General features: G+C 46.4%; 7 protein-coding genes across 7 annotated transcripts; 2 read left to right on the top strand and 5 right to left on the bottom strand.

The window, feature by feature from the left end:
- Positions 1 to 753: 753 nt before the first annotated feature.
- On the top strand, positions 754 to 2196 carry N7455_008886 (uncharacterized protein; the record flags this gene model as incomplete). Its single annotated transcript, XM_040960326.2, has 3 exons — positions 754 to 944; positions 1008 to 1381; positions 1433 to 2196. The coding sequence occupies 3 exons, from the start codon at positions 754 to 756 to the stop codon at positions 2194 to 2196; spliced, it is 1329 nt and encodes a 442-aa protein (XP_040809273.2).
- A 1235-nt stretch (positions 2197 to 3431) lies between these two features.
- N7455_008885 (uncharacterized protein) lies at positions 3432 to 4338 on the top strand (the record flags this gene model as incomplete). The annotated part of the gene is made up of 2 exons (XM_065606004.1): positions 3432 to 3573; positions 3635 to 4338. 2 exons carry the CDS (start codon positions 3432 to 3434, stop codon positions 4336 to 4338), a joined length of 846 nt encoding a protein of 281 aa, XP_065460953.1.
- Positions 4339 to 4906: 568 nt separating this feature from the next.
- On the bottom strand, positions 4907 to 5398 carry N7455_008884 (uncharacterized protein; the record flags this gene model as incomplete). The annotated part of the gene is made up of 2 exons (XM_040960289.2): positions 4907 to 5253; positions 5311 to 5398. The coding sequence occupies 2 exons, from the start codon at positions 5396 to 5398 to the stop codon at positions 4907 to 4909; spliced, it is 435 nt and encodes a 144-aa protein (XP_040809237.2).
- Positions 5399 to 6086: 688 nt separating this feature from the next.
- Positions 6087 to 6981, bottom strand: N7455_008883 (uncharacterized protein; the record flags this gene model as incomplete). Its single annotated transcript, XM_065606003.1, has 4 exons — positions 6087 to 6302; positions 6372 to 6674; positions 6699 to 6854; positions 6913 to 6981. 4 exons carry the CDS (start codon positions 6979 to 6981, stop codon positions 6087 to 6089), a joined length of 744 nt encoding a protein of 247 aa, XP_065460952.1.
- A 746-nt stretch (positions 6982 to 7727) lies between these two features.
- Positions 7728 to 9406, bottom strand: N7455_008882 (cytochrome P450; the record flags this gene model as incomplete). The annotated part of the gene is made up of 4 exons (XM_040960285.2): positions 7728 to 7881; positions 7942 to 8105; positions 8162 to 9280; positions 9344 to 9406. 4 exons carry the CDS (start codon positions 9404 to 9406, stop codon positions 7728 to 7730), a joined length of 1500 nt encoding a protein of 499 aa, XP_040809259.2.
- Positions 9407 to 10668: 1262 nt separating this feature from the next.
- On the bottom strand, positions 10669 to 11710 carry N7455_008881 (uncharacterized protein; the record flags this gene model as incomplete). The annotated part of the gene is made up of 2 exons (XM_040960348.2): positions 10669 to 10794; positions 10856 to 11710. 2 exons carry the CDS (start codon positions 11708 to 11710, stop codon positions 10669 to 10671), a joined length of 981 nt encoding a protein of 326 aa, XP_040809218.2.
- A 1402-nt stretch (positions 11711 to 13112) lies between these two features.
- On the bottom strand, positions 13113 to 14911 carry N7455_008880 (uncharacterized protein; the record flags this gene model as incomplete). Its single annotated transcript, XM_065606002.1, has 4 exons — positions 13113 to 13448; positions 13504 to 13818; positions 13891 to 14368; positions 14418 to 14911. 4 exons carry the CDS (start codon positions 14909 to 14911, stop codon positions 13113 to 13115), a joined length of 1623 nt encoding a protein of 540 aa, XP_065460951.1.
- Positions 14912 to 15294: the final 383 nt, after the last annotated feature.

Raw genomic sequence — 15294 nt, 5'->3', positions numbered from 1 at the left:
TGCGATCTCCCATAAAAGATAATTGATTGGTTGACCCATTGACTCACGCATTGCCCTATGATAAAGTATATCTCTATTATGCGAGTCATTGGTAGCGATATCAACCGATTGAATCTGCAGTATCGTCAGATCCTGGAAGATCGGCAACATTCTTCATCTAATAGGTAACATGCAAGAAAGCAAGGGACTTGAAGCCAATCACGATATGTCCACCAACTCCATGAGAAATATTTGCCACAATATCAAATTATTAGCTTGGTTAAATGGTAATAGCCAAGATAGTGACCTACTTATGCTACATACTGAACCCGTTTTTCTACCTGAAGGTAAAGCAGGCTAGCCCTATGGGATCAGCGACGTTGCATAAAAAAGCCGCTGAATTATATGCTTAGATATTAATTTACAAGGTGCTACCCTACCTCGATCATGCATATGCTAGATTTATCGAACTTTCATTAAGTTCTGTGGAACGTGGGCGATCCTCTGCGGGCATGCTGTAAAGGAAATCAATTAACTCGGCGGTGTTCTATTTAATTTCAAATCACATCTCTCTAAGGTGTGGTTTCTCCTAACAGCAGCAGTAGTGCTATTGTTAATACCTACAGATACCGCTTTTTCGCTCCCTCTCTCCCTCTCTCTCGTTCATTTCCCAAGAACATACTTAATAACTATCTTGTGCCTTTTCGAGTGGCAACTCGCTCCTGTCTTTGTTGGAAATCACAATCCTGGGCTCAGTTTCAATCTTATCAAACCATGTCAGTCGAGCCTGACAAAGACTGGTTGCCCCTAGAACCGCCCTCACTGGTGTCTATAGCTGGGCCTGAAGCATATGAAGCCCAGGAACGCGCACCGGAGCAACCGATAACCCCTTCCCCACCACCAAATGGAGGAGTTGTTGCCTGGCTTCAGGTAGCGGGGGCATTCTTTCTGTTCTTTAATTCTTGGTAAGCTCAATCATGATGCCACTGGTACCATATTGCTGCTTTCTCTCACACTTTAATGAGTAGGGGAGTGGTGAATACCTTTGGTGTATTCCAAAGCTACTATGAAGGAACTCTCCTCCCTAGTCACTCACCATCCTCCATTTCTTGGATTGGCACCATGCAAGGATTCCTTCTCTTTCTCGTGGGAGTTATTGTTGGCCCTATTTTCGATAAGGGCTATCTCAAAAGCCTCATTGCAATAGGCTCATTCCTTGTAGTATTTGGTTTGATGATGACTTCCTTGTCAACGAAGTACTACCAGGTTTTTCTGGCCCACGGCGTGGTGGTGGGAATTGGCTGCGCCTTTTTGTTTCTTCCGAGTATTGCTATTGTGGCCACCTACTTCACCTCGCGGCGCGCGATAGCGACGGGTATCACTGCTTCCGGTGGTAGTATCGGTAAATGCCCTCGTCTGTAACTAACGATAGAAATAAGCTAATGGTCTATAGGCGCTGTGATCTACCCTATAATGTTTCACAAGCTGATTGAACCCGTTGGATTTGACTGGACAACTCGCATTATTGCCTTCGTTGTTCTAGCCGGGCTATCTTTCTCGTTAGCTGTGATGAAGATGCGCCCCTCGCCTTCCAAGGAGACTACATCACGGATTGATATAAAGGCAGCGTTCTTTGAAACCCCATATTTGATTTTCAATTGTGGCCTCTTCTTTTCCTTCGTCGGATTATACTTCGCGTTCTTCTACCTCCCAACTTACTTTGCCTCCTTCCTCCACTCCGATGCCGATATCGGGTTTTACAGTCTCGCCATTCTAAATGCCGCCTCTGTCTTTGGGCGCATTGTGCCTGGATTTCTTGCAGACCACATTGGATGTCTCAATACCCTCATTCCAATCAGCTTAATCGCCACGATCCTAGCCTTTGTATGGATCGGTATACGGAATGAAGCCAGCGCAATTGTCTTTGCCTGTATCTACGGATTCAGTTCAGGAGCTATTGTCTCGATACCACCTACGATTGTGGCGCGGCTGACCCCAAATGTCAGTATTATTGGCACCCGACTGGGAATGTCTTTTACCTTTGCGGGTACAGGGCTGCTTATCGGTAACCCTATTGCGGGGGCGTTGTTGGACTTGGAACACGCAGTATTCTGGAAGGCACAACTTTTCAGTGCTATTACGTTGGTAGTGGGAACCATTCTTTTCATGTGGACGCGACTACTTAAAGGTAGAAAGGAAGGGGTATGGAAGATTTGACCTAGGTTAGAGAGGAACGGTTTCTCGGGATGATCATGTTGAAAATGGTAGTTCCTTGACTATTATAATTGATGATATTGTATATTTCTCAAAATTCATATATGATCATTGTGGGGAGCGACACAATTCGAAATTAATATTGTCAAAGACTGCACCGAACTTCTGCATAGCGGAGTTCATGCACATTCAAATGCCGGTGTTAGTTTTCTGCCCACCATGCGAATTACACGGGTTGAGGACAGCCATTTTCAACTTCAGACCGTCAAGTCACGTCCTAGGTATACTGATACTGATTGAGACGAGGAACCTGGAACTGTGCAAGTGGGGCGTGAACATGACCCAGTTACGCCACACCTAAGTGGTTGAAAAGGCTGAACTGACTTGGTGGTTTTGGTGGCACACAAAATCGGATGTGAGATGGTGGAGTTGGATGATATCGAATTTTTTTGTTGCAGATCACTTCGCTAGAGATCGGTATCTCAGGTTGGCGTTTTATCTGCATGCTTATTCTTCACACTCAGCTCAGCCAAAGCGTTCTTGGGACTCATGCTGCTCCACAAGGTGAAGAAGTAGCTTGGTCTAACCCCTAGACCGCCATTTCTACTATCTATGTGGGCCTAAACTCTGGGCTAGCGTGTAGCTTGTGCAACTATTGTCCCAATTATTGTCTAATCCCCTATTCTCCAACATTTGACTCCAAATTCTGTTTGATTTGGCTGGTCCACTTCCTCTGATCCGTTGAGATCGTGTGACTTTTCTTTCGTGTATATTCAGTTTACAGAGGACTAGATAGCTTATCATTCCTATCAAATCCTAGTAAGTCAAATATTAGGTATCTAAAATGAGTCTCAAACCCCGGTGCGAAGTCGCCTAGAGCGATCTGTAATACGTGAAGACACCGGAAACTACCCCCCTTGCGGCCGGCCCACAATTCAGCTCCTCGCATAGTCTCATGTACAGTTGTTACACAGATCTGAATATTTTAATCACCGGGCAGAACCTCTACTATTCTCGAAGAAGTTTAATTGGAGGATAGAATGTACAAACTTTCTAAAAGTCATCACCACGTCAGCGATCTACTCTGCAAGTGATCCCACAGGGCAGACGGTCAATCACTCAGCGGAATTCACCGGCATCTTATATTTATCTACCTGGTCACCATTCTTCGACCTGGCATTGCTACTGGCGCAGGTTGAACCATATACTGCCTTCCAAAAAGTACCCAACCAGATAACATGAGGATACTCTGTCTCCATGGCTACGGGACAAGCCCCGATATCATGAAGGCCAACATGTCAAAGTTGAAGAAAGTATGTGATCCTAGCTGGGAGTTTCATTTTCTGGGAGGGAAAGTAATTTGTCAACCCGATCCAGGTGGTGAGTTCATCGTAGCCAAACTTTCTAGCTGATGTTGCGTAAACATTAACAAATCCGTTAGGCATTCCGACCTCCGTTCCTGGCCCCTACCTCTGCTACTCGACAGATTTCGATCCTGTCAGCATGAGGGCCGCTCATACTTTGGTTGAAGAAGCATTTCAGAACCAAGGACCCTTCGATGGAGTCTTTGGCTTCAGCCAGGGGGCTTCACTTTTAATCGCTTATCTGCTTGAGCAGATCGTCACATATCCAGAAAAGCCTCTTCCCGTCCGATTTGGGATTTTCTGCTCGGCGGTACCAATAGTTGCAACAGACCCAGACTACTACCGATCCGTGTACGGCTCCCTCTCTTCAGAGGACGAACAGCGTCTTCGCTCTGGTCAAGATGACCAGCTATCCCAGCTCCCAGAACCAGCTCAAGCTGCTGCAAAGGCGCTGGCCGAGGTCATCGATGTAATGGAGCCGGTCATCCGTAAGTCCCGTATGAGCTATCTGGATCGCCAGCCGTTGGAGGTTCCGTGCGCGTTGCATCCAGATCTGTACAAGCCGCGTCTGCCGTTTCCAACCCTTCATGTTGGTGCGAAGAATGATCCACCGGCGTTGAGACGGTGCTCATTGTTGGCTGAGAGCTTTTGTCTCCCTAAGGGGCGACGATCTTTCGAGCATAGCGCTATCCATAGCCTTCCGCGATCCACGGCAGATGTTGAGGATATGGTGTCTGCAATGAGGTGGGTGATTGAACGGAGTCAACGATCGAACTTATAATGGCTTTCCACTTGACATTGGCACTTCACATTGGCAAGCCATGTGGTTCTTGAGCTCTTCTCGGTCGCTCTATTTCGCTTTCTGTATTTTTGTGAATTTATTTCGGGTCAGATCTGAAGAGTTGAGGCACGTGGGCGACCTGTGACCGGGCTTGGGACAATTCTTGCGTTTTTATCATTGGCAATGTGCCTCTCTATTGCATTCTGCCTTTGTCCGGTTACTATTCCCTCTACTTTCTTGTCACTGTTCCCATACCCCTCTATAGAAATTATACACGTTCATACATCGGTAGAATATGGCTGTCAGGACCCCAGTGTTCAAGACGTCCATAGATGGGGTATCACGCAGTCCACGTAATGTGACTACTTGGGATTATAGCACATACGCAACCATATATGTATGTTATCTACCTTACTAAGGGTATAATCATATATCTTACAATAAGTTTATGCATTACCTCAATAGAGAAGTAGCTAATGACCAAAAGAGAGAGGGACTAAGGCTACTACCATGGTCACCATACATTATCATACTGCATAAATATTTCTGTAAGGAACCCAAGCGTCTTTTAATAAAGCCAGACACCATCTTGCTCCAACTTCCCCTCAGCTTCAATCTTCTTCATACATTCCTTGATTCTCTGCACAACATGCTCCGCATACCCCGGGCCGAGCGGCGGCTTAGGCACACTCATATCCATCTTTAACCAAGGGATAGAAGTGATTCCTTGACACGCCTGGCGCATCTCATCAATTTCCTCATCGCCGTAAAGGGCCCCTGTAAACACAGCCACGGGTGGCTTGGAGTAGTTCATGGTGCCACGGTTGGGCTCTTCAGCAATGGGAGGGGCCTGCCCTTGCAGCAAGGCGGGTATTTCGACTGCTCCAGAGGTGCTACTAATGACGTTATGTATGACTACATGTGCGGATGATGTTAATTTGTGGTTTCAAGCAAGGCCGGCATTTTCCTTACTTTCGTACTCGGGCAAGTACAGAGATTTGACGGCGTTGAAAATTTGCGGGTTGCTGCTCCCACAGGCAATAACTGGTAAAGGTGACATGGTGAGTGAATTTTGGTTATTGTAATCGTGGTGAAAAAGGATATTATCCGTTAGGGATACTGGTACATATATATATATATATGTCTTCGCGAGAGAGGGGTATACACGATGATCATGGCTAGCTGAACTTTGCTGACGTGGTGAAGTTGACCCCCGCCTCTAGGGCTGACAGACATTGTCCTGTGTATATAGACATGTACGGAGTAGAGTTTACCACTGGCTGAAAACATACTTGGAGCCTCGTGGAGGCTTGTCGTTGCTTCGATGGCCTTAGGGCGCAGTTGTGATAGGCCCAAGACAGAATAGGAAAACTCAAATAAGATGAAATAAAAACTGGCTGAATACGACAAAGAAGCTCCGCGCGGGGCCCGAGTTCCAAAGAAATCCCGGAGAGTGCCGTCTCAAGAACCTTAGAGCGGAGCCGGGCTGTGCACATGCTTACAAGATATAAGAGACCCTGCTGTTTGACTGGTTCATTAAATATCCCAGGAAAGCTTATATAGACAAGGATAGACTTCCCCACCTCTAATGCCTGAGTGGGACTAGATCAAACTAATTCTATTTTCACTTTAGACCACCAATACTAAAACTATTTGGAATTATTTGAATACTAGGCATATTTTACCATCTTGTTTCGTGCAGCAGTAGTTAGAATAAAAGAAAGTAAGACGAAGCGCATATCTCATTATTAGCCCATTGTTGCTTCGTTATCATCACCGGGTCCAAATGCCAATGCGCGAGGCTTTCCCCAGCTGTCACATGGAAGGAAGCGCCATGAACCAGAATGCCGCCGGGCCAGAACATAAGATATCACCCATGCAGCCATAGGGGGCAGTGAAGGCCACTGATTTCCTCCCTTGAATGTAACATCCCGCAGACCGAGTACCATAGGAGGGACCACTTGCTGTGAGGGAAGATTTTATCAGCATTGGTTATCTCATTGAATCTCTAGGCCCTGTTGGTAACAATATACCTTGTCTTGTTTGGTTGCTTCAGCTACACAATGCTTGTACACCTTCAACAGCGCTGCTCCATTATAAGGTTGCATTGACAGAAGACTATCGATTTCATCGCTTAGATGGCGGTGGAAACCGGGGGCCATTTCCTCAATGATTCTACGGACCGTCGCGGCATCGTAATCCACATGGTTAGTATGGTTGGCATACTCTAGAAGAGCTTTCAGCTGCAGCTCAAAAGCATGATGTTGTTCCACGTTGGTGTCGAGGAAGCCAGCCGTGCCAATGGCTTTCTCAAAGCCGGGAAACATCTGTTTTTCCTAGAGAATATGATGGTGGGACACCCAGTCTGCCCAGGACTTGATGAAAAACAGAAAATCTTTAATGTCTTGAGGTTTCTTGACATACTCTGCTTGGAGGTAGATGCTGTTCAGGCCCCGGATCATGCAGTTATGGGCACAGGCCATCTCGTTTGCGATGTAGATAGCCGCATGTTTTGACTAAGAAAAAGCATCAATAAAATGTAATCGAAATAGAGAGTTAGAAATGATTTCTTACCACGTCTTGGTTTTTAGAAGGGGTTGTGATTAGTGGCCATGGCCCATCGGCCCATACGTGGGTTGTCATGGTTGCCACGGGAACAATTAGCTGAATACAACAGATTCGATAATTTCTGCTGCGCGAGTCGGAGATTTAGGGGGAATTAGCAAATGGAAGCTGTAATAAGTATGCGATAACCGGAAACGCATAATTAAGCTTCCCTCAAACCGCAACAAGCTATTAATATTAACTCAAATCACCAATACGAGGCACTAGTGCGGCTGGATAAACTGACAAGTAGCCAATTTGAAATAAAGTAGTCTGACTGGTCTGCATATCGCTGACTCGGGCATCTGTCTCCATTTGCGGTTGAAGGCCACAAATTAGAGGGGTAGTTCTTGGACAATGAGCGAGGTATACGAGGTCAGGTTTCCGCCCAAGGAAAGACGAAGAAGACAAGATCATCCAGCCTTATTTTTTGTCTGAGCAAATATATTCAACCTCACCTGACAGCATAATAAAATACATGTAAGATACATTAAGTAGTTATCAACCTGCATGGAGGCCAATAAAAGGATTAATTGCCAACGGATATCCAAGGGAGTAATTAAGCGACGAAGAATAATCTTCCACTAAAGTTTCTATTGGAGGTTAAGTCGACAAATACTATTTCTAGATGCGAAGAAAATTCCGATAGGAAGATGGAAAAAGCCAGAGGTGTATGAGATGTTGTGCTATGCTATGCAAACAGATATGTTCCTGTCAATGTTACTTCTTCCTGGTGGATGATGTATAGAGCTAGGTAATTTTCTTTCCAAAATCATTATGTCCCTTTATTTTCTCGCCTTCAGCTGAACCATCAAGTCGTTCTTCTCCCACAACAAGAATGTTTTCTGTTTTTCCCAACCAATGGAGTCAGGGAGAAGAGAAAGCTCAAAGTTATACAGCACCTTGGCCAGAATGAGCCGCATTTCGTGGTATGCTAGACTATTCAATCGTTAGCTCCTTAGAACCACTAAACCACTACCCGGAGAGTAGAGAACGTACTTCTTCCCAATACAGTTGCGAGGGCCAAATGAGAATGGCTGGAATGCAGTCTTATTGTCAGTGGCAAACTCATCACCAATCCAACGCTCAGGGATGAACTGATTTGGCAGCCTGAAGTTCTGAGCGCTGCGATAGGTAGCCCAGTGATGAACCGACAGAGTAGTCTAATATATCATTCAAATGTTAGGAACAATAGAAATATGGAGCGAAAAATAAATACCTTTCCTGGGATATGTTCACCACAAACAAGCAACCCTTCATCAGGAGTGATGCGAGGCAGACCAACTGGAACTGGAGGGTAGATGCGCAATCCTTCCTCAATGCACGCATTGAGATATGGCATATGCTCCAGAGCTCTCATTTCAATATCAGAATCTTTCTGAAAAGCCCCACGAACTTCATCTACAATGATACTCATCTTTTCAGGCGTCATCAGGAGATGATAGAGCAAACCACTTAGCGCAGTTGCAGTAGTCTCAGTACCTGCGACCATGAAAACCTGGGAATTGGCATACATCTCTGCACGACTGAGACGAAGATCCTCCTTTTGATTCATGACGATGCCCCATATATCAGGTTTCTGCAGCGTACGGTTGCCGTCAATCCTTTTATCAACACGCTCCCGGGACGCCTCGTAATGAGCGACACTTTGTTCCTTCAGCTCCTTTGGAATGAGTCTCTGAGCAATGGGAGTGGTCCAAGGGACGTAGCGCGCCAGCCTGCGGATAGCATTGGCTTTTATACTGATAAAAACTGCGCACACCCAATTTAAGTTACCAGTTCCATCTAACAGATTCAAGGAGTCACCAAAGGTTAAATCTCCCATGATATCAAAAGTCGTCAAGTTGAACATGCGGACCATATTGATTTTTGCCTCGGGGTCCTCCTTTATCGTTCTGCGGAGGTTGTCAATTAAATCATCCGCATATCCACAGATCAAAGACTGTTGTTCTCGGAGCGCCCGATCAGAAAAGGCGTGGGAGAAGTTCCGACGAAAGCGGGAGTGATCAGGTCCATTTCCGCGGATAATATCTGGAGCTCCATTAAATGATGGACCGTAGAATCGAGAGTCCTTCTCCGTGACCTTTTTCCCTGCAGAGGCGTGGCCATATATTCCCTTCCACGCCTCGCCAGTGGCATAGCTTAGTTCATCTGGGGCGATGCGGACTACATCGCCGTGCGTGGTATGTAGTCCATTAACCCATTCAAGCAGGTCGCCTTTGAAGGTGTGGTATAGTTGAGGTAGACGTGATGTAGCTGCGAACTTTGGTCCGGGATACTTGCCGAGAGGATTGATGAAGAGTTGGTAGTATGCCTGCGAGACTAATACCACTATGATCTAACCAGAGCACATTAGCACATTAGCGAGACTGGCTTAATAGAGGGAAGGGAGTAAGCGTACTAAAGCGCCGATGACCGAAATATAGTGTTCATGAAGCAAACTTGAAGCGGATTGAAGAAGCATCTTGGATTACGAGAATGTTCTTCTGAGCTGAGATAAATAGATTGGGATGAAAGGAAAGTATAAAAGGCTTGGAACACTATATAAACCAACAACTTCACCTTGCCATGTCCTTTTGATTTTGAATTGTGCACACTGTTTCTTGCATAGTTATGATCGCACTAACTTGACACATATTCCAGTTTAGCATTACAAGGATTTATGCCGTAGTCATAGCACACTATGAGCGATAAATGCACTAGAAAAACTCGATTGGGATTGATCTGCGCCTGTGTTTCTGCACAATCTATGTTGACGGTTGAGACGGGAGTGGCGTATGCTATGAAAACCAGGGATAAGCTTAATGCATAACTCGGCACGTGCACAGTACTACGTAGATGCGCAAAAAAATTGATTAGGGAGCGGGCTAAGCTTGATATACTGTTGAACATATTTTCTCAAATGGAATTTGTCGACTTATTCATTCTGGGTATAGTCAAGAAATTCTCGACTCGAGACACAAAATGTGGACCATTTGGTATTCAGCGCCCAAGTATACTAGATGTTATCAGTGCCCAGTAGTGACTATTGAAAAGAATAGGAGGGAATGTCCCATGCATGTCCGGGGCAGCGGTTCTCAAACCACGTTCCTCCCAGTCCAGCATTCTGTTCAAGAATCTGGAGATCGAAATTGAAAATATTACTTCTACCTACACCAGCGAGGACGATAGCTTAGATTGTGGGTAAACAACTATATATTTGTTGCGGACCTCGCTGGTCTTTCATGGAGTTTCTCCATCGGCACCGATAGCTGAGACATGTTGCATCATATTTAGAATCGAACTGATCCAGTCAAGGCCCTTGAGGGGAATGTAGTTTCATTAGAAAATGGGGTTCATTGGGTGACACGAAAGGGTTGGTTGGAAGTGAAAAGGTTGGGGAATGCTTGAGCCTAAACTATTCTCATTTACAGGCTTCATATCTAATGAAGTATACTGGCGGAAACATAAATTACAATGTTGATTTTCCAATTTAATGGTTGGCAGGGGCAAGCTGTCGAAGTAAAAGGAAATAGATGGTGCACCAACCAGTACCACGGCCAATAAGTAATACGTTCCAAGTAATGTGCAACGTTATGTACGGCTACATTTGCTCTAAACGGTATGCTGTTGTCTTCCTTCCGCTGATTTCATGGATTGATTGTTCTTCAAAAAGCCACACGAGCACTAAATTCGAAAGAGAAAAAATCTCAAGTGCCAGACATGTACATATGCAAAGAGAAACATCTACATGAACTTGCTAGCAAGACTCAAAAGTCCACCAGAACCGCCAGAGCCACCACCCTGGTTCTTCATGTACATCTTAAGCGCCATCTCGGCAGCAGAGTTGACGGCAGACTGCTTGTCACCGGACTATAAACAATCATTAGTATCGCCATCATCCCCAATCAAAAAGAAAAGAATAATAACATACCACATTACCACCAGATCCATTCTTCTCATCAAACAACTTTCCAGCCTGAGCCATAGCAAGCCCGATAAGCTTGTTCTTATCCATACCACCATCACTGCTTCCACTGTTGCCACTGTTGCCACTGCTGCCACCGGAGAACATCTTCAGAGCCTGCATAGCAGCGCCGGCACCAATGGTGTTGGAGTCGTGGTTCTGGTTGGAGGAGTTACCAGATCCGTACATGGCCTGGTGGGCATTAGCCGCCTGATTCTCGTCGATGTCATCGCCGGAGCTCTTGCGGTCCTTGAGGAAGTTCAAAGCAGAGCTGAACAGGGACTTGTCCTCGCTGCTGTGGTTTTCCTGTGCGTGCGAGGCGGCGCTGCTGAAGTCGTCGTCGTTGTTGTTGTTGTTGTTGGAAGAGTGGTGGTTGGAGGAGGAGTTGCCATAGCCGGAGGAGGAGTTGTTGTTGTTGTTGTTGCCGTAGCCTCCACTACCGTGGGATTCCTGACGGCCGCCGTAGTTTCCTTGGTTCTGGTTCTGGTTGCCGTAGCCACCGCTAGATCCACCATAGGAGTCGTTGTTGTTGTTGTTTCCGTAGCCTCCGCTACCGTGTGATTCCTGACGGCCGCCGTAGTTACCCTGACCTTGGTTTTGGTTGTTGTAGTTGTCCTGGCCTTGGTTCTGGTTACCGTAGCCCTGGTTGGAACGGCCCTCGTTAGAGTTGCCGTAACCACCGCTGGATCCGCCGTAGGAGTTGTTGTTGTTATTGTTGTTGTTACGGCCGGAGAAGTCCTCGTCGTTGTTGTAGTAGCTGTTGCTAGCGCCGCCGCCACCGCCGCCACCACTGCCGTATTGTTGGTTATCGCGGTAAGACATGGTTGGAGTAAATAGATGGGGAATGGGAGTAAGGTAGAGATAGAGTGGTTTAAGGAGAAAGTGGAAATGGAAACGGTATAAATTTAATAGCAAAACTCAAAGAACAGAATGGAATGGAAGAGCTTCAGCTGAGGTTGGACGAGGAGGGGTTGCGGGGCATTTTTTGTTGATCTCGCTGATTTGGGCGATTCGCTGTTCGATCGGATGGGGTGGATCGGAGCTGAGGTGGCCAATTATTGACCTGCGGGCTTTTAAGTGGATGTTTTCGGGGATTGACTATTGATTTTGGATTGTTTTTGGCTGGCTTTAGTGGTTTTAGTGTGTTTTAGGCGATATTTCGGAGCTTAATGAAGAAACTAGGAAGCTGAGCAGAAGTTGCAGCACTCCCTAGGTGGTGTTCTCGTTATAATAGAGCGAACAACATTTGGTACATGCATGGGATATATTCACGAAGCAAAGAACCATGAAGTATCTGTGGATACACCGTTTCCCTTCACTACGTACTACATATCCTAGATTCTACAAAATACATAGTGATCCATCCATGCTCCCTGCAGCCCTGGTGGATGTTGGTTCCTTAATATGATCGGAGTATATATACACCGATCCCGGAAGTCATGTGACTCGCTTCTTCCATCCCGGGCTGGAGTATACATCATGTATACAACCGTGGATGGAATGGAGTATTGATCAAATACAATAGTAGAATTCAGAAAAAACTGTTAGTATATTGATTAAAGCGCATGAACACCCTTTGGATTGTCGAACAATTACGTATAATTCTCTATATACCTATCACAAACAAATATATATTCCTAAACTGTCACGACAACATAATTATTCGCAGTCATCTAAACGATGTACGATACAGAAAATGAAAAAGGAATCTACAGCGAGAGAGCAAGACCAACGAAAGACAAGCCACCTGGGCATCCATCTATGCAAACCTTGGAAGCACCTAAGTGGATAACTGTGTGGCCATAACTTCGGAACCTCGATAAGGGTACAAAGAAACGCCGCGCGAAATCAAACAGAGAGAGGGGGGATATATATAGGTATATATATAAAGAACACTATGCAAGCTCCTTCAGGGCTGGTCCTAAATATATTGTCTATCGTACATCAGTGGCACCCGTCATCTGATGGACCCCCCGACCACTTTTGGACTTTGTTGTTTGAATAGCATCGTGCCTCAGTCGCAATCGGTGAGATGAACTTGGCCAGCCACTCATAACCATCGGAGTCTGGTTTATCAAAGTATTCAAACCACCGACCCGCCAGTCCTAGGCCGAAGCAGCGTGTGCTATTACCTCGGCGTGTCTTCTGACCCTTGTCCCAGGTGGCCCATCCGGCGCCCCGAATGTTGTAACGATGCCAAAGGTAGTGATTAACACCCGTGCATTTAGCCGAGGGCGTTTTGGGCGGGGGGGGATGGCCGGTTAGTCCGAACGGGGGCGATGTTATACGTGAATGGACCGTTGGCGTAGGTGTCACCGGATTTCCAGTTCATTGGATTCTCGTCGTTGTTGCCATCACAGCCGTCCAAAATACGATTCACGGCTGTGTTGGAGGTCTTCGAATCCAAATCGGCAGCACCTGTGTCCTTGGTGACGGTGAAAACCACGTCATCAAGTGTGTTTTTGTTGTACCGTTTGCTGAAAAGCGTTCCGGTGTCCCTGCCATTCATGTCTGGCACGGCATCCTTGCAAAACTCTTCCGTGTGGGCGTCCTTTGGATCCTTTGCTTGAGTGACAGGTGATCTCATCGACGATTTGACAGGCAGGCGAGGTAACGCCTTCGCGTTTGGCTATGGCGTTTCCAATCGTCCAGGTGACATAGGACGCAATTAACTCGTGGCCAAGGTTGGTAGGGTGGAATATCTTTCCAATGGAATCAGGCAGGATTCCCGAACCGGCATTCCTACCGCAAACTCCAATCGTGGGGCTGTCTCGTTTGGCCAGAGGTGAAGATATCCAGTCCATGAACTGGTCGAGTTCTGATTGTTCCTGCTCAGCCTCCTGGATCGACGTGATGTTGGATGAGTATTCCAATATCGAGTCAGATGCCCATTCCGACTCTCGTCGGTACACAGTCCCCGGATTGTAAACCTTGTATGTGGGGGAGCACAATTTCGACATAGAATAGGTCATAGAAATTTATATTGACCAAGCCAAATCTACGGGGGCGAGTGAGTGGTCGGCCCATGAAGTAGATACAAGCTCCAATCTGGCTAGCTCAGGCATCGATCCTTTGATTTCTTGAAACCAATCGTGCCAATTGTACGGGACGCAAAGCTGCAGTCGAGTCCACTCCCGGCCTTCCAAGAGTCCTTCCCATGGTTTGAGGAACACCTTCCCCTTTTCAGGGGTATATAAATCCTCTTGAGCCTCACAGGGCGGCATTCGAAGTAGCACACGTAGCCGGAGCACGCCGCGGAAACTCTTCTCAAATAACCCAAAGAACGCGTAATAGGTTGCCATCCAGTCGTCCTCAGCTTGCCCCGGTTCCCAGAAGCCAACAACAAATGAGATGTCCACAGATGTAATAAGAGATGCACAACGCGGTCCCAAATTCCTTGATATCAGAAAAGGGGTGTCCATAACCTTGTTCATCGCAAAGACATTCGTCCCATAAAGAACTTCCAATGCTTCTTCATATCTGTACGATAATAAGTCAATGTTCTGACAGTGGGGAAATACCAGCTTACCCGACTTGACAACATCTCAGCCACTCCATGCTGCCAATTTTGGGCTTCAGGATGTCCGTGGGCCCCTCGCTGCCCGAGATTGAACAGATATCCTCAACAGGATCATCGATAAATCCATCAGAATGGTCACAAACAGCATGCCACCAGCGCCAGCGAGGCTCACTGTGCGGTTCCGCCGATGGCTTTCTCCAAAAATACCGAATATGCACTCGCCGGTCGCCCATAAGCTCGAGGTATATCAGTCTCCGGATCTCAGCCGGGAGACGAAAGAGCGAACTTTGCTGCTGCGAGCTTTTCTGTCGAGCCCCAGGGCTGCGAGGGCGTTGCTCTGGTTGGATCGGCAGCTTCCATCGATTGAATATATCGCCGTTGATCTCGCAGGTGGAATCCCAGATTCCTATTGCGTTTGGAGACCATTCTCGCAATGTAAACCTGGGCTCTTTCGGTCCTTTCTTTTTACGCTTGAAAAGTTTGTTGAAAAAATGCGGTGCCATGGCGGTGGAGTCTGGAGGAGTAGGGGGAGCGTCGACTTTATATATTCCTAGATGTGGGTGGATGGATGTCCCCAGTGCGTGGCAGCAGCACTTCCTCGAAATTGTGGGATTGACCCACAAGCCCTGAGTTCGGTGTGATTGCCAACAGCCTCCATGAGATTGTATAAGACAGTACTCGGTTTACTAGATTGAATCCATTCCAAAAAGATAATAAAAAGCCAGGAGGTATGTATGTTACGCAATTGATTGGAGGTTTTTCTGGGTGCTCGAATATATATCCTATTCATGATAACTTGCGGATATTCATAATCAATGAATATATTCAGCCAATAAACAGTCGCCATATTGTGCTGTCACTCGCCATGACTGAAATAGACACGCGC

Source organism: Penicillium solitum (genome assembly GCF_028829755.1).
Source record: "Penicillium solitum strain IBT 25940 chromosome Unknown utg000005l_segment0_segment0, whole genome shotgun sequence".
NCBI classification, from domain to species: Eukaryota; Fungi; Ascomycota; class Eurotiomycetes; order Eurotiales; family Aspergillaceae; genus Penicillium; species Penicillium solitum.
Note: the sequence above shows the minus strand (reverse complement) of the source record. Positions and strands in the feature narration are given on the sequence as shown.